We start from the raw sequence: 18791 nt of genomic DNA, 5'->3' as shown, positions 1-18791 counted from the left end.
ATTATTCTTAATTGGGTTTTGCCCTTTACGAATTTCATTTCATGAGCACTCTACAGTCAGCGCTAGGGCTGTGCCGAATATACCAAATACTCAAATATTCGGTCATCAAACGAATATTCGAATAGCTGTTTGCCACTGTGAATACGAGTTTTGTGATCAAAGTCTCAAAAAGGTATTTTTCATTTAATTGATACATGTATAATAATGGGACAGGAAACAAACTTTCATGCTCGAAAAACTATGTATATACACACATACACAAATGTGATGTTACTTTATTATGCAGTTGCGGTTGGTTATTGTCAGGTGCCACTTTTTTTGACAGTAACTTTTTTTCGACGTTGGTTCATTGTCCACATCCTTTTAGCAGGTTAAAGCCCTTGACAGTTATAACATATGCACTGCAAAGCACTCCATATCGATTGCCCCACACAAACTTAATAGGGGAATGGGCTCAGATTTTGAGTTAAGCAGAGTTCTGAGTTAGCAAATGGACTTTCTGTTCAACAACAATAGATAGGAATGAGTTCTTACATTTGGGTTAGAAGGGTTTTCGATTTACCAGGTTTTGACTTTTCGAGATTTCACAGTACTTATAAAAAGCATTTTTTGATTTTCCAGAATTTTCCAGAAAAACCTTTGTTTTTGTTCTGATTTTTTTGTTTTACTTCTGCTTTTACTTTTTGTTCTTCCATCCAAATCCCATAGACAATGTAAAAGATCTTCTACAAGTCATCTTGACATTATGAAGTATAATAGGAAAGTAAAACTTGGCAGAGACAAAGACCCTGTACCATAGTTGAGTATTGAAAATGTACATAACCATTTATACGTCTTCAAGTGTCACTCAACTTCACCTAATTGACTGACGTGCTCTAGTTTTCCCCATTTGTTTTTAGATTTTACTAGATTCCCTAGATGTTGTTACTGGCGGTTCACAGGTGAAAGCCCTTCGTCATGCTAACGCCCTCTCATGGCGACGTGCCATCGCGGCGGCGGGTTAGCGCGTATCTAAACCACCACAACGTCTTGCCCCTAGACTAAAGCTGACAAAGTGCCTTATACTGCTCGTGTATAGACTCCATACCTCATCTGGCTGTGTGGTGTTCTGCGGGTGACGGTACTTGATCCAGGTCATTCCTGGCGGCATATCCTGCAGCCGGCACTGGGCAAACTCCGTCACGAAGGTGCCGTTCAGGCCCCACCATCCCGTGGGGTCGGTGCTGGACGAATGGTCTCCGCACGCACCACCCGGCTCTGGAACAAAAATGTTTATTACAAAGTGGCAAATTTGAAGCTGCAATTGTTTAATAATTCATTTTGAAAGCTCTGTTCTCTAGCTCAAGTACATCCACTCAATGCTTCATAATTGATTACTTTCTACTCGTCGCAACGCAGAGCTGCAATAAAGCAGTTTCAAAACAATGAGGACATTAATTTGACATGAACTGTGGCAGAGCTTTGAATAAGCCATCTGCGAGTCAAGTTTGAATAAAATCTGGAACGCTGACTTAATCCAATGCTCCACAAGTTTAACTTTGCATTCTCCCGACGTGTTTAGACGTCTTCCGGAGGCGAGTCCAGGCACTCTTGACGTTTTAACCCATCAGCCGTGCTTGTGTACACAGACAGCCAGATCATGTTTACTTGTCCTCCAGCGTTAAAGGGAATATACATCATTTGCTTTTGCGGTAATTTTCAGAAATGGATGGAATTGGGGGGTTGGAAATATATAGCAAATATAGTTACACTGACTTTTTTGAGGTTTTGGGTTCGAAAATGCTATAAAAACCAAGAAAAACAATCATTTTCCTGTAGTCTGGTTCCCTGACTCCATATAAGAAGAAACAGAGCAGTTTACATACATTGGGGAATTGTAAGGTCAGGGAACCAGTCTAGCTGGCTTGTACCCGTTCATAGGTTTGTAATCGATTGCAAACAAGTGCGATGGTCAACTGGGGCCAGTATTTGAAAAAAAGCCAGTTTTTTCCAACGCTGGTGGGCCGATCAGCGTTGGAAATTGATACAAAAATACCACTTTTCTTGAAAATGACAGTATACCAGGTGCCATGATTTTACAGGATGCTTTACACTGTCATTCACTAACAGTCCAGCAAGGTATTTCAAAATGATGTGGTAGTTTTATTTTTTGATGTTTGCAAATGTTGTATTTTCCCTTTAAGTGGTTAAATGCCAAAACAACTGGAGAAACACAGTATCATTACTTTTAGCTTTGCAACTAACAAAACCATGCAGATGCAGGCCTATTCTCTTGATTATAATGCCAGTCTGTTTTCTTTCATGGTTCATTTGAAAATGTCTTCGCGGTCCACCATACCTCCAATAGGGTAACACTGTTGCTCCTGGACGCACCAGCCACACTGCTCATTGACCCTTGACCCTGAGGGGTCAGACAGCGTGACCCCTTTCCCCCAGATGATGCAGGCTTCGCAGGAGACTAGGCTGTTGCAGATGCTGGGGCAGGAGCCTTGAAGGAAGCTCTGCGGCTCAGGGCACGACTGCAAAATGAAAGTGAATCATAATTTCTAAAGAGCTCCCACAGGCAACATCAGAGATGCCACAGGGTCTGCTTAAAAAAAACGGAACTGGGTCTGCTTGAAAAAAAAACGGAACGGCTGCTTGAAAAAATGGAACTTTTGTGTGTGTGAAAAAGCCACTCCGTGTCCGACACAAAGTCCCCGTTGTCATCTTTATCTTGTAGCCAAGCCAAGTTCTGTTTATTTTTTAATTTTGCTTCTATGGCCTTCGGTTCAGCTGTCGTTTCATTCAATCACTTTGACTTTTTCCATATTCCTAATATTTATTCTGCCTACCCGAATTTCCAACGTAATATTCGACACGAAACGTGCATGATTCCACAACACTGCCGTCGGTGTACATGATCCTTGCACTACGCGATGCACTCAACGAAAACATGGTTGGTACCCGCATTTTTTGTATTCACATTATCACTGCGATCGGAAACCACTGATAGCTGAAATGATAGACTTGATTTCCAGGCTGAATGCTACGTGTGCTTAGCACACAACACGCCCGCACACGGTGAAGCACGCGCGAGGCGCTTGTAAGGCTCAGCAACAACATGCACAAAGACTGTTTTTAAGACTACTTCAACGAACAACGTTGTGTGCGTGCGCCTAAATGTACTAAATCGAGGTAAAAATCAACGCATTTCCACAGTTTTTCTTCTCTTTTTCTGGTTAATTTGACGGCCGGAAAAACCGGAATTTTGTGAGATTTTTTTTAAAACCGGAATTCTGGTTAAAACCGGAAAAGTGGCATCTCTGCAACATGCAGAAGGTTTGACAAAGCAAATGTAAAGCAAATCATCACAAACAGTAGAATACTGATAGTCAAACCTTAGGAGAATGGGCTCAAATGTTGAGTTAAGCAGAGTTTTGAGTTAGCACATGGATTTTCTTTTCAACAACAATAGATGGAAATAAGTTCTTACTTTCGAGTTAGAAGTGTTTTGATTTAGCAGGTTTTGACTTATCGAGATTTCACTGTACTTATTTCTAATATCAAGTACTTTTTTTATTTTACACTATCTTTCCAGAACAACTTTGTTTTTGTTTTGATTTTGTTTTACTTCTGCTTTTACTGTTTGTTCTTCCACCCAAATCCTGTAAACTTTTTTTTCTACAAGTCATCTTATAAATAACAAAGTGAAACTTGGCAGAGACAAAGACCCTGTACAATAGTTGAGTATTGAAAATTAAATGTGACGTCTTCAAGTGTCACGTGACTTCACCTAATAAAGGTGTACTTTGAAAAACGGCGTCATGATGACATCGCGTTCATGTGACATTAGATCAGGTGCATTTTTCAAAGCTTATATCAAGGGAACTTCAAATTTATACATGGAACTACAAATCTGTGTGCCTTGGACAGACACACAGATGTTTTTTATGGGACTCTTTGCTTTTTTTGATAAACTGTTACATTTAAATGTCACAATTACTGTAAAGTACTCTTTCAGTGAATCACAGAAGTTTGTTGCTATTTTCTGAATGATTTCTATTTATTAATATTTCATAAAATGTAGTTTGAATTTACAGAGTAGATGGCTATACAAAACAACAACATGGACCAAATTTTTTCACCATTTCTCTTTTTGTTGTTGTCATGTTCGCTTTAACATTACATTGTATGTATTTATATGCAAACTTTCTTTCAGACTTTGTCAGGCCTACAATGTGTACAAAAACTTATTTGGAAGCAACCTCTATAGAAAATAAAGTGTTGGATGTATGGAAAATAAAGTGTTGAATGTACGTGTTTTTTTTGTGTTAACTTACACTCTGTTGCGAGTGCCCGAGGCAATTGCTACTGGCCGCGCACCATCCACAATTGGGATCACTCAGGCATATTGCTTTCCTGCAAAACAAAACAATACAACAAGTTAAACCCAATTTAGAATTGAGCCCCACTTTGGCATCGAGAAGTTCTAGCGATAGATGGACTTGGCCCTATCTAGCATTTATTAACCCAACTTGGAATTATGCCAAATTGAGATCAGCACATACAGAATGTACTCGGCTTAAAGGGAATGTACATCATTTGCTTTTGCTGCAATTTTCAGAAATAAATGGATTTGGAGAATTAGAATGTTATTCCAAATATTGTTAAATTGACTTGTTTCACGTTTTGGGCTTGTAGATGCTGGAAAAACCAAAAAAACCTATAATGTTCATCTAGTCTGGCTCCTTGACCCTACTTAAGATAAAACGGAGCAATTTGTAGACTTTGGGGAATTGTAAGGTCAGAGAATCAGTCTAGCATGCTTGTACCTCTTCACAGGTGTGTAATCAATTGCAAAGAAAATGCAGAATAACTAAATCTGAAAAATTAGGAGCAGTTTTTGAAAATAAGCCAGTTTTCTACAACACAGGTCGGCCGACAGGCACTGGAAAAACACAGTTTTTCTTGAAAAAGTCGGCGCACAAGGTGCGATGATTTTACAGGATGCTTTGGACAGTCATTCCCTAACAATCCAGTTAAGGTATTTTGTGATAATTTGATCATTTCGTTTTTTGATGTTTGCAAATGTTGTTTCTTCCCTTAACTACTCACAAAGACTGCACTTTGCACAAGTCAGAACCCGTGCCCCCAACTTGGAATTTGAAACCAACTTTGAATCCATATTTTATTTATGTGGAATACTTTGGGCTTTGCCCTAGAATGGTCCCAACCCAACTTTGAATTGGACCCGACTCAGAATAGAGACGTCTTCACATAGGATATAGTGCTGAATTTTGATCCACTTACAAAATTACACAGTGGTGTGCATTTGGCACTGGTCACATTGAGAATGGAGCTGGCGAACTTGGAATTAGACCCAATCGAGAAGAACTTACGTGGAGTGCATTCCGCATTGGTCTAGAATCGAGCCGCCCAACTTGGAATTGACGGCCACCGTCCCAGGCATCTTGACTGCAATCAGGTCGTGCAACACCTGTCCGCTGTATCCGCCGACGACTAAAAGCGTGCTGCCGTCGCGGACCGCCGCGGCGTGACCAAAGCGCCCTCTTGTGACACGGTGCAAATGTTCTGTTTCAGCGGGAGCTGGAAATTTGAAGACCAAATTATAAAATCCCAATTAAGAACTTACACAAGGAACTTAATCCGAGACCCGGATACGAATTCCAACTGGGCCGACATACTGATGGAGCTCTTGTCTCTAAAACTGAACATCTGTCTTTTCCTAACAGGTTTCTTCAGGCTTGTATTGATATTGCCGTGTGTGCTTTCAAGTAATTCTTGGTTTCATACCCAGAAATTTCCGCAATGAGAAAGTGCCTGAAAGACTGCCTGAAAAGTCAACAACAATTCACCAAGAGGGCGAATCCCAGAATTCGCGCACACTATGTACCATACCTAACCAAACTTTAACCCTCTAAACATATTCATAGATTTCGTTGTTTTTTATTCTACTGTTGGGCATCCACTAGACGAATACCCACAAAATGTTATGTATGTGATTAATATTTGAGATGATTATGTAATTATAGAAAGTGGCATTACGTATGGGTAAAACAGGGCCCTTTTCTTGGACTTACACAGAACAGAGAATTTACTGCATGAAAACGCCAAATCTAGACAACTTTTGGTAATAAAGAAGCTACTAAAGTTTCTGCCTTGAATAACAACATTTTGTTCTCCTCATTAATGAAATTCCATTAGCATAAAAACCAAAAAAAATAAAACCAAAGAAAACAGCAATATGAAGATAGAAGATAAAGTAAATCAGAAACGAAGGTGGATTTTCAAGGATTGCATTAGCCCTCCTGGTTGGATGTCAACATTTAGAGCAACACACAAAACCCTTTAAAACCCTGCATGTCAGTTTCAGGTGAAGGGATATGAAGTGTGAAATAATAATAATAATAATAATAAAGAACATTTATAGATACCAGTAAAGCGCTGGTATCCGCCTAAAAAAGGCGCTCATGGCGCTTGAGGAGAAAGTCAAGTTAGGATTGTGTGTTGTGAGAGTAAGCTTGTTTGTACAGGTGAGATTTTATGTTTGTCTTAAATGTTGTGATGGATGGAGATGATTTGATAGCCAGAGGGAGTTGGTTCCACACTCGGGCTGACGCTGCAGTAAAGGATCTGTCACACAGAGAGTCACTGCACAAAAACACGTGCGAGTGCACAACAAGCTCTGGCTGTGTTGCAACAGTCTTGCATGAGAGTCCTGCATGACATCGATCAAAAGGATCCCTGCCAGAGCTTGAAAAGTGCCACACCGAAAAATATGACGCTGATGGAACATATGGAACATCACACTTTTGATAAGTTTTCGGGGACAGACAGACAGAAAGACAGACAGACCGAACGAACACCAAGTAACATAGAAGCTCCTGCTAGAGCTTAAAAACCAACACTGTGGAGAGCAGTAAAGCGTGACTAATCCACCTGCTTGCCCTGAGCTTAACCACACAAAGAATAGTGCAGGGATTTGAAGTGTTATCCATACTCAACAGAAGATTACCTTAACCCTAACTCCCTCGGCCTTTTTGCTAGGATGTAGCCTCAATCCTGCAAAATCCTCCAATCGGCCTCATGGAAAAATAGCATATAGCCTCAATCCTGCAAATTCCTTCGCTATTTCTTGAATATGGTCCATGGAGGGGTGACCACTGCCTGAATCCTGCAAAATCCTCCGGCTACGACTGTCAGTAGGCCGAGGCAGAGGCAGTGACATCCTCGAGCAGTGCGGGGGATTTCAAGTATAATCAAGGACTAAATTAACGCACGGCTGAGCATAAACAACACAAGGTCTGGCTTAAGACCTTGACACTGCGTACTCCGAAATCAGCAATGCACTTTTGCCATGTAACCTCAATCCTGCAAATTCCTCCAATTTGCAAAAAGAATTTTGGAGGATTCAGGGCAGTAAGGGTTAAAGGAATATGAAGTGTGGGTGGTAACTCTATGGGCAAAAGTGGTTTTGCAAAACCTGAAGGGTTGTGAAGTGCAGAAGACTAGGAGGGTTTAAAACAAATCTATTTCATGGGCCCTTTCAAACTTACACTGGAATCCTTGGGCCAGCGTATCAAAGTCAGCCCATTTGTGACAGCCAAGGTGGAAAAGCTCGATGCGTTCATCGTAGCATCTCTCATGGGTGGGCGGGTAGTGGTCCTCAGGTCGGGTGTAGTGCCTGTGCACGTTACCCCCTAAAAAACAAAATTAAGAACTTCAATATGCACTATTCTTCAACGAATTTGACCATTCAGTACTTTACTGAAGGTACGCAGGAAGAATTCGTCGGGTGCCTGGCAGAAGGGCATATGAGCGTTCTGATGTAAAGATCATTTTCAGGAAAATTGCATTAAAAGGTTAGATTGTTCACCCACATGTAATAATAATATCGGAGTCTTATATAGCGCACGTATCTACCAACAATTAGGTACTCAAGGCGCTGGAAATTATGTCTATTATTAAAGAAAGGTATATGAAGTTTATGAGAAATATGAGACCCATTATGTAGTACCTTATAATGGTTTACAAGGTACTGCAGCGCATATTGCAGCCACTGCTAGAAACACCGGGGCAAACCCCTTCTCTTAGCGATAAGTGTTACTGGGTTCTTTTACGTGCATTACACAACACGGGACCTACGTCCCATCCGAAGGACGAAGCAATAATGGTAAAGTGCCTTGCCCAAGAGCACAAGTACCATGTTCCCACGGTCAGGATTCGAACTCATGTACCACGGCACACGAGTCAAACACCATAACCATTGGACCACAGCACCTTACGTAGTATGAATCTATTTTTCTCCCACATGTAATATAAATCGTACGCATTTGAAATTTATCACACGTTTAAAGCATGAGTTTCGGATCAACTTGTGTTAATTTCTGACGAAAATGTTTAAATTTCATTAAAATAGAGGCAGATTTCTGCATATGCCCTTTTGCTGGGAACATTTCGGTGATTACGCGTTTGCGCATGAGGGCATACATGTACATATGCCCTTCTGCCGGGCACACGACGAATTGCTGTTTCGTATTTTTTGTTTGTTTTCTGAGTTTAGGCACTCTCCTGAAGACGGTCAGAGCATACTGACTGGAACGTCAAGTTTATACCTCTGGTTCTTTTCAGAACCATTCTCTTAGTTGAGAAATTATTCGCACATGGTGTTTCCGCAAATCGTTCATTATTTAGAATCTCCATCATGCAAAGCTTCAAATCTTACTTGTTTGGAGTTACAGTTTCCTCAAAATGTAAGAATGTTTTTTATTTTCACGAATTCAAAACTAGAAATTTCAACAGCCTTTTTCTCAGTATTTTACTTTCTTGACGTGTGGATAAATGTGAACTTTAAACTGCCATAACGTGTCAACGGAATGTCCGATTGACGTGCAACAAGCAGTATAGTAAGGACTATTTTATTCTCTTTCCTAATACCTGCAAACCCTCATTTCAACCTCTGCCAAGTTCTGTCTCATTTTGCCAGAACGCTTCACAGTTTTGGTAGCTTTTGCACACAAATTGATCCGCCCTGCCAGTAGACTGGTTCCGGTTCACCACATTATCGATTCTAAAAGGGGGTGGGAACCAGTCCACTCTGCAAAGAACCGACATACTTTTGGGCTTCAAATAATTTGAAAATGTGTAAGTGTGGTAATTATTGGGCCAATTATTTTGTTCAATGTCTCATTTAACTGTGAATTATTTTCTATCATGTCTATTGCTAAAAAGTAGCAAAAAACCAGATGAGAATTTGTCTTGGTAAGTTTTTCTGGTCTATAAATTCTTAGAGATATTTCTAAAGGAAGTCACTTACCGTAAATGACCATATAGTTGCCGATAATGTTGGCACTGTGAAAGGCCCGCCCCATGGGGGCGCCGCTCATGTCCACCGACCACTTCATCCAGTAGCGTTCATCCACGTGGAATGCGTAGATCTCATTGGACCGTTCGCTGAATCTGAGAAACCAAACCACGGCAATGTCAGGGCCCAACAACTTGTCTTGATTTCAAGAGAAGTTGCAGGTAGAATCATTTACTTTGTCCAGAAGAAGCTCTGTATATGTCCCAGATATGTTTCGGGGAACTTTTCATTAGCAACTGCTTGACTCACCAATACTGACAACGTAATTGCGGAAAGATTGTAGAGAAGTTGCTCAGAATCCTGCCACTTAATACAATCTCCACAACTTCGAGACCTCAATGAAACTTGATCAAAATGAAGGCATCATTGTAAAAATGGCTATCGAACCGCGACATCATGATGATGTGTCAAATGACTTGACTTAACCCCAACTCCCTAGCATGATTTACTAGGAACCATACCCATCCTGGCAGATTCCAACACCATATGGGAAACTGCACACACATATTTCTGACTTTGATTTTGGAGGTGTGCCAACCCAATGTAAAAGACTGTCAGTGTAGGGGTACTGTACCCATCCTGACAGATTCCAACAAAACATGCTGTTGGGGTTTGATGGGTTGAGTTCTGTTAGGGTTAAGGGTACATATTACATAGTCCAAAGAAAACAAACTGAGAACAAAACGCAGGCACGTCTCCACAGATATAGGCCTTTCTTGCAGTTCCTCCATTTTCTATGGCCTGTCAGAAGCCTCGATTGGCAACATAACTCCTTATGTAATAAACTGCATTGTGCACATGACGTGCCATCGACAACGCACTACCCATACCCACTGATAGTGCAATACGTCATCATGAATATTCAATCTGTCATGAATATTTAGTTTATTAAATATTCGTGAAAAAAAGTAAGACTGCTGCAAACTGCTTACTGACTGGATGGACCTGAAATATATAAATCTTAAAATTAATGTGGCCTGACGTTGCGAACTTAGCAAGTTCTTCTTCAGAGGCTAAAACATTCATTAGACATACTTTATATACATCAAATTGTCCCTTACTGGCAACAATCGTTCGACTAGTGTAGTGGATAAGGCTGGTGTGATTGAATAACAAGATTGCGGGTTCGAATCCCGGTGAAGTAGGTAACTGGTAAATAAAGAGGATTGGAGGAGGGTAGAGAGTGCGAGTCAAGGAGGGAAAATAGATGAAAGAACCATAGAAAGTAAATTTTTGGTGCTTAAAACTTTGTCACCGACACCACGAAGTAACACTCTACCGTGTTAAACCATATTTTTTTCGATTTCCAGTTTTTTTGATTTTTAAACATTATTCATCAAGGCCTACCATTGCACGAAGTTTCAAAGCTTCAAGAGCTTTACTTTAATAATTACGCTTAGTATCCACGGCAACTTTTGGGCAAAAGTGACAATTTTCGTTTTCACGAAGTAACACTCAAGTTCCATTTACCATTGCAATGCATGGCGCGCACTCTGCTCATAAGTGAGCAAAAACGTTTTCACGAAGTAACACTCTTCTTGTAATAAGTTGTGTGAGCGCGCGCGCGCTGACCTGAAGTTGCACTTTCCTCATGTTGAATACAATGAAGAGTGTTACTTTGTGAAAACGAAAATTTACAGTTTCGCAGCCTTTTCGGTTTCACAAACTAACACTCATCTTTTTTTCTCTTATTTCTTGTTTGTTTAATACACAAACGGGTGGAAAACAGCAGATTTAATAAATTCAATTCATCAAGTGTCCACAACGAGAAACCCAACCGAAAATACTCTGTCGTTTTGAAGTGTTGTTTTAGAAGGCGTTCAACGTTAGTAGCCGTTTTCTCCGATTGCTAGTTTTTACTGATATGTAGATGGGTGTTACTTCGTGGTGTCGGTGACGAATTGATTGAAAAAAGTGGCGTCCAAGTATGGAAATCTTTTCTCATAGTGTATGCTTACTGGCCTGATAAGCCATATTGCTTGGTACAGACTTATTTTAGGTACCTTGTTGAAGACGGTCGGAAACCCCCAAAGACAACGAGCGACTGGGAGTCCATGTGGTACACGGCGCTGTGACCTCTGACCCTGACGTCGGCCTCGCGACCACCCAGGGGCCGAATGACATCCCAGCGCGACCTCAGGATCAGGTCGTACTTAAAGATGCCGTCCACAAAATTGGTGTTCTGGCTTCTCCCTGAGACAAGGAAGCAAGTGACACCATTGTAACCCTTTGGCCACTCTAGCGCCTGAAACCGCCCAAGTATTCTGTGGTTTTATTGATTCTTCAGTGAATAAACACAATGTAATACAATGTAGCAGAGGTGCTTATGGGTAAATACCGGCATTTTAGACATGCGACAAACTAAATTATTCCACAGACTGAATTAAGTTTGAGATTTTATACAATAGAGTGACACATGCGGAGCCCCGTAGCCTCGTGGTTTTGAGCACTGAATTTGTGGTCTGCCGATAATTCTGCAGGTTGTGGGTTCGAGTCCAGCCTGGGGTCATGGTGCTTGTGCCCTTGGGCAAGGCACTTTGTCACTCATTGCTTCCCCCACCCAGGAGTAAATGAGTGCCTGTGGGGGCAGAGATGGTTATTGTGGTTGATTTAAGCTGCTTTGCGCCGAAATGGCAGCATCGAGCTTTATACTCCCCAGGGAGCTGAGATGTAATGTTTCATTTGCCAAATGAGCAGGGTAATAATGATGTAGTGCCTTGAGCACCAATATTGGTGGATATGTGCGCTTTATAAATACGCATTTATAATAATTATTATTATTACATTAGCCCCACCCACTGCATTTGTGGGCAACAACATGTGCACCTGTACAATGCACACTTATTAACTGCATGTGCACGCATGTCAGCCTTTTTTAAATTTAAGTTTCACAGATGTAGAAAAACATTAGATTAAATGACGATATATCTTAATATAATTCCAGGAATCTCTGTCTGTCTGTCTGTCTGTCCGTCGATTATCTCTAGAACCGGGCACCGTATGAAGTTGAAAATCGGCGGGTGTATTGCTCGGGACAACAGAATGAGCAGTGTCAAGTTTGAAGTGATTTGGATGAGCGGTTCTCGAAAAAGCTGCAAAAAACAGTATTTTCGGAGGCAAACGTGACAGCTTAGAACATAACACCACGCACTGCCGTTCTTTTCAATTGTTTACGTCATGTTTAATCTAAAGCGCGCGCGCTCAATATGACGCAAACAATGCAAAAAGGATGGGCACACGCACGTGCATTGTAGGGCGATACATTGTCCAGTGTGGGTGAATAGCACTGCATACCATGTTTTGGTATGTACACGGGCACTTTATTTTTGCAGTCGACTGAGCGACCATTGTAGGTGGTCGAACTTCAAACTTGGCACAAACTTTGACGTAAGTGTGCGTTCAACCTGTGAAAACAACACCATTGAATCGCGTGCGTTGCTTGCACGGGCAGTTCTCCAAAAACTCTGCCAATATGCAACCTATATTGTAAGCGGCAAAGCAATTTGCATTTCCCGAACATGCACATTTTAGACGGGCACTGCACTAGTTTACCAAATTTGAAGTAGATCCCCACCGCGACTGCCAACAGAAACTTACCTCCAAAGACATAAAGGTGGGAGAAGTTGACTATGGTGCCACTGTGGTCGGCCAGGCCCGGCGGCATCGAAGCCAGGTCACTGCCCACGGGAAGGAGGGTCCAGACGCGGGTCGTGATGTCAAACGCCCACAGCTCATTGGTAAGTGAGCCGTTGGCTAGGATACCCCCGAAGACAATGAGGTCGTCGTAGTAGAGGACCATGGAGTGTGCGTAGCGGCCAGTCTGAAAGGCAATTGCAACCATCACAAATTGATCACAAATCGATCACAAGTCAGTCACAAGTCAGTCACAGGTCTATCACATGTCTATCACGTCTATCACGTGTCTATCACATGTCTATCATAAGTTAATCACAAGTCAACCACAAGTCCATCAGAGTTCCATCCATTAGTCACTCACAAGTAAGTCACTAGTCCATCACAAGTCCACCACACGTCCATCGCAAGCCAATCACAAGTCACTAGTCCATCACAAGTCCTTCACAAGTACATGTACACTGCAAGTCAATCGCAAGTCAATCACAAGTCCATCGCAAGTCAATCACAAGTTAATCACCTGGTCACAAGTCAATTACAAGCCCATCACAAGTCAATTACAAGCCCATCACAAGCAAATCACAAATCTATCACAAGTCAATCACTAGTCTATCACAAGTCTACCAAAAGTCCATCACAAGTCCATCACTAGTAGATCTTAAGACACTCACAACAAAGACACACGTCCATCACAAGTCAAACACAAGCCCATCACAAGTCCATCACAGGTCCATCACAAGTCAATTAAGAGTCCATCGCAAGTCAATCACAAGTTCATCACAAGTCAATTAAGAGTCCATCGCAAGTCAATCACAAGTCCATGGCAAGCCAAACACAAGTTACTAGTTCATCACAAGTACATCTCTAGTTATAATCACCAGTCAATCACAACAACAAGTAAGTCACTGGTCTAACACAAGTCAACTAGAAGTAGATTACTAGTCACTCACAAGTCCATAACAAGATAAAAAACAATCAATCTCAAGTCACTCACAAGTCACTCACAAGTTCATCACAAGTCCATCACAAGTCAATCACAAGTCAATCACAAGTCAATCACTAGTCCATCGCAAGTCAATCACAAGTCGATCACATGTCAATCACAATGATATCATACATCAAGTCACAAGACTGATCACAAGTGAAAGGTGATTAACGACGTTTTGAGAATTTCGTTGCTTTTTTATTGAGAAACCTAATTTAAATTCTTACCGGCCTTGTTGCCGTGGCAGGCACTGCCCTCTCCCATTGGTTGGACGTGAAGTTGTACCTGACAATATCATCTAGAACACCATTCAGGTCATAACCTACATACACGAAAACAATGTTATGGGAATACAATAGATGCCAAATGAAATGTAGGCCTACACTGTACCAATACCGCCTTTTTAAAAAATATTTTTTTTATATTTTGAGTGTTCTCATTTCTGATCTTACTTTTGTTATATGACAACCACAGAATGAATTTGGGAACAAAATATTTCACTTCTAAAAATGTGTAAAGTGTAGCAATTATTTGATAAAAATCTTTCTTTTCACAAATTCATAATGAAATGTCATTTCCTTCTTGTTTCTTGAATTTTGCTCTTGTTCATGAATATGAATGAGGTAATGAATAATAAATACATTTGCATTCCTCCAAAGACCAAGGGAATGTCCCTGCCTTCATGATACTCAGCTGGCATGTGATTGTTAATTGACAATTTAGAGTTTCGGTCTCGCTCATGAATATGAATTAGGTTATGAATAATAAGTACATAAGCACACCTCCAAAGACCCAGAGACGTCCAAGCCTTCATGACACCCAGCCGGCATGTGATTGTGAATTACCCATTTAAAGTTAGGGTCTCATGAATATTAAATACATAAGCATACCTCCAAAGACCCAGAGACTGCCCTTCCTTGATAATTGGCTGGCACATGGTAATGTTTTGCTCATGAATATACATGAGTGATGGTAATGAATAATAAATACATGAGCATACCTCCAAAGACCTTAAGACTGTCCTCCCTTGATAATTGGCTGGCATGTGGTAATGATTTGCTCATGAATATAAATGAGTCTTGGTAATGAATAATACATACATGAGAATACCTCCAAAGACCCTGAGACTGTCCTTGCTTGATAATTGGCTGGCATGTGGTAATGATATGCTCATGAATATACATGAGTGATGGTAATGAATAATAAATACAGGAGCATCCACTAAAGACCCTGAGACTGTCCTTCCTTGATACATGTAATGGGCAGGCATGTGATGATTTGCTCATGAATATAAATAAGTGACGGTAATGAATAATAAACACACGAGCATACCTCCAAAGACCCACAGACTGTCTGTGCCTTCATGGTACTCGGCCGTGTGACCGGTCCGCGCCTTGAAGATGGAATCAATCCCAGAAGACACCAGTACAGTGTCGCCCCATCCTGTGTTGTCATTGGTAGACAGACTGCAACCCTCGCCCACGTAGCCTGCACTACATGCACACCGCTGAACCTGCCAAAGTGATTTTAATTTATTCAAATTTTATTCAAAATTTTAATAGGATGTTAATAATATTCGGCAGTGTACCCGATCCCAGAGGGCCAGCCTGACTCACTGACTGACCCACCGTCACTTGCGACAGCCTGGTTGTGGTCTGCTGAAGAGAACTGGGCAGTGCTATTATATAGGATAACCCTGCATTGAGTTTAATCCCAGTGTGTACATCAGATACATGAGAAGATTTACTGTGAATAGCCATTCTAAATCAATAGAATAGAATTTTTTTTGCACTCTGGGAAAATCTTTATTAGGCTCCTCACAACATTGTCAAAATATCGTCAAGACATTGACTACAAACTCATAAACCCTTGACACACACAAAAAATGCATGTGATATCATAACAAAAATATCTACATGTACCTTAATTAGAATGCCAATGTTCCCAAAACTGCATTTGATTCATCTTTGTTGAAAGTGCCCTCTACTGCCGCGCATATTGACCGCACTTGCCAGGGAGGTTTTTTTTTTTGCAGCATACATCGTATTTTAACCGATCACATCATGCACCCTAACATGAATATTTATCATGCTGTGTCAATGGACGACACTTAGGTTCACGTAGTGTTTTTCCTTCAATTAAACTTATCCCAACCAACAAATATTCAATGAAAATGGACATAGGTGGATTTCAAACCACAGATCTTGCGATCCATAGTTCATTCCTCTATCAACTTGGCCACTGTGGCAGCTCGACGAAAGCCGTTCTTTGAAATGCTTTAATGTACATGCATGACCGACTGGTAGCAATGGTGTGATCTGATACACCATGCCCTCTGGAGATGTGTGTACAATAGGGAACAAAAGATTGAATACGTCTCCACAGGGCAATTTCTATGGATGAATATGTCCCCACAAGGTTTTCACGAAATAGATATGGATTTTACTCAAAAACTAGGAATTTCCAAGCTATGTTGATCCGTCGCAAATGGAAGAGTTTTAGAAAAGGGATATCTAGTCCAAATTTCAGCCAAGGAAATGAATTCTGGTTAAAATAACAGCATTTTTAAACTACACTTTCAAACTTGAAAACTTTAGTACACAAGAACAAAGGAATGTCTCCACAAGGATACAAACTCCAGTATGCGTGACTTTGTTATTATTTTCGCATCAATAAACATCAAACTAGCTGAGTAATCATGATCCATTGAAGATGTGTGCTACAGATAAGAAAAACGCTGCCAGGAACTGGAATTGGCTGCATTAAGGCAGAACAAATTTCCAAATAAAAACCGGTTCTTGGAGCAAGACCGACTTACCGGTGACAGGAAGTCGCAATTGCCGCGACTGCTCGACTGGCCGCACTCATACGGGCAAGTCCTCCACTCGCAGGAACTCCCTTTGTACCCCGAGTCGCACGCACACTGATAATTCTGACAAACGCCGTGCCCCGAACAGGCATTGGAACAGTTCTGTATCTTGTACGTCGCTGTCGTGCCATTTAACGGGTAATTTGTATCACTGTATAGGTGTATTAACATCTGAAACAAACAAAACCAAACCAGAAGACTTATCAACATCACTCACAAATTTGGTGAATTTTTATACAATTAGGTACATTCCCTATTAGGCCCAAAAAAAAAATTTGGTCTCTGGTCAGACCAAAGTTCAGGAATCGACGCGGCCACGCGGCTTTTTTTTTTTTTTTTCTTTAAGCTTGGATTGTACAGACAAGGTAGGTACTATTTTGCTTTTTTGGTGTCCTCATGTACATTGGTGTCCTCCATAACTTGCCTTGGTGCTTTCGATCATTTGCCTTGGTGCCATTTCCCATTCCTTGGTGCTCTTTGGTAAAAAAAATTGAGGAGGTGCGGAAACAGAGGGCGCTGTTGGAGCTACCGCGGAACATTTTTGAAAAAAAAAAAAAATGACGCGCACGATTAAAATCGACGCGCGCGCTGACCAGAGACCGACTTTTTTTTTTTTTTTTTTTGGCCTTATCAACATCACTCAAAAATTCGGTGAACTTTTATACAATTAGGTACATTCCCTATTAGGGCAATACATCAGGGCTCGAGTTTATAACATTTTCAAATGTTTTATGTAACATAGGACAGATATCTGCAACTTGCCAACAATTAACCACAAAACTTATTTTATGTGAATGAAATTTAGTGTGCAAAAGGATACACATATATGCAAAATTTAACTTCGTCTCGTCGCGTCAGTGCAACAAGGTCGTAACTCCATTCTGCAACAAAGTCATATCTCGCACGAAGACGCTCCGTGCAACAAGGTCGTATCTTGACGTCCATTGACTTTGCGTGTATATCCGGGTTATTTTAAGCGAGATACAACCTTTTGACATTCTAAAACTTGCGTTTTGCGTCGTTCATGCCATTTTAGGAGATACGACCTTGTTGCACTGACGCGACGGTCTGATGATGGAATAGAGCTCAGTGCAGTACATCATGCATCCATGATATGCGTACAGATATTGTGATTAATTATGCAAAACAAGACTGCATCGTGAGCTCCAGATTCTGACCATTCAGTGGGCACCTTTTGTCAGGTCTTAACGGGTATAAACCCGTTCTTGTATTACAAAAACATAGCAGCCAATTGACCAATCAACAGCCGAGGCTTTCTGCTTGAAATGACGTCACATTTGTGATGCGATCAAGCTAAATGAGTCGTTTGTCGACCCCGGTCAAAAAAGGTTTTATTACAGATTTGAAAAGAGCACAATCTCAGCATAACTGCTGTGAAAACCGCATGCTGATACCATCTTTAGTTCAAAAATGATAAAAGTCGGAACACCAAGAGATGTGATGAAGTGGTGTGATGAAGTGGCCCTATTTTGGCCTGTATCTCCAAATGAAAATTCCCGACAAACGACTCATGTAGCTTGATCGCATCACGTTTAGGCCATCAGCCTGGGGGTTTGGTCGGTATCAGATCAGGGCATAAATGATGATAGTGCGCATGCGCAAGGTATACTGCCCCTAGAGTGGTAAACACGCATTTTGATGGACAATTTGAAAAAAGGGTGATAACTCCTTAAAAGCTGCCACCGCTGCAATGCTATCACATATTTTCCAACTCTGGAGGTGTGTACCTCGCCAAAAATCGCTATGACGATTATTCCCCTCATTTGATACCGGTGGCCAAAATTTTGGACCGAGGCTGATGGCCTAATTTGTTAGTTGACTCGGAGTGGCTGGTGGGGGGGCTGGTTGGCGGCTACGCAGATACGAAGTGGGAGTCCCCTTGAATATGCTTGAGAACGAAGCAACACAAAAGGAAT

General features: G+C 41.2%; 1 protein-coding gene across 1 annotated transcript in view; it reads right to left on the bottom strand.

Annotated features, from left to right (window-relative positions):
• The window catches only part of LOC119733067 (multiple epidermal growth factor-like domains protein 8), a 58992-nt gene that overhangs the window by 34921 nt on the left and 5280 nt on the right, over positions 1–18791 (bottom strand). The window contains exons 4-14 of the mRNA XM_038206648.1: positions 16804–17025; positions 15318–15498; positions 14213–14307; positions 12965–13187; positions 11371–11560; positions 9320–9462; positions 7560–7703; positions 5382–5589; positions 4323–4401; positions 2339–2519; positions 1088–1257 (exon numbers count right to left, since the gene is read on the bottom strand). Coding sequence (XP_038062576.1) covers positions 1088–1257; positions 2339–2519; positions 4323–4401; positions 5382–5589; positions 7560–7703; positions 9320–9462; positions 11371–11560; positions 12965–13187; positions 14213–14307; positions 15318–15498; positions 16804–17025 — 1836 coding nt within the window. The remainder of the gene's footprint in view (positions 1–1087; positions 1258–2338; positions 2520–4322; positions 4402–5381; positions 5590–7559; positions 7704–9319; positions 9463–11370; positions 11561–12964; positions 13188–14212; positions 14308–15317; positions 15499–16803; positions 17026–18791) is intronic.

The sequence above is a fragment of the Patiria miniata genome, unplaced genomic scaffold (genome assembly GCF_015706575.1).
Source record: "Patiria miniata isolate m_02_andy unplaced genomic scaffold, ASM1570657v1 HiC_scaffold_25, whole genome shotgun sequence".
NCBI classification, from domain to species: domain Eukaryota; kingdom Metazoa; phylum Echinodermata; class Asteroidea; order Valvatida; family Asterinidae; genus Patiria; species Patiria miniata.
The sequence above is the reverse complement of the archived record's forward strand: the minus strand, read 5'-3'. Positions and strand labels throughout refer to the sequence as shown.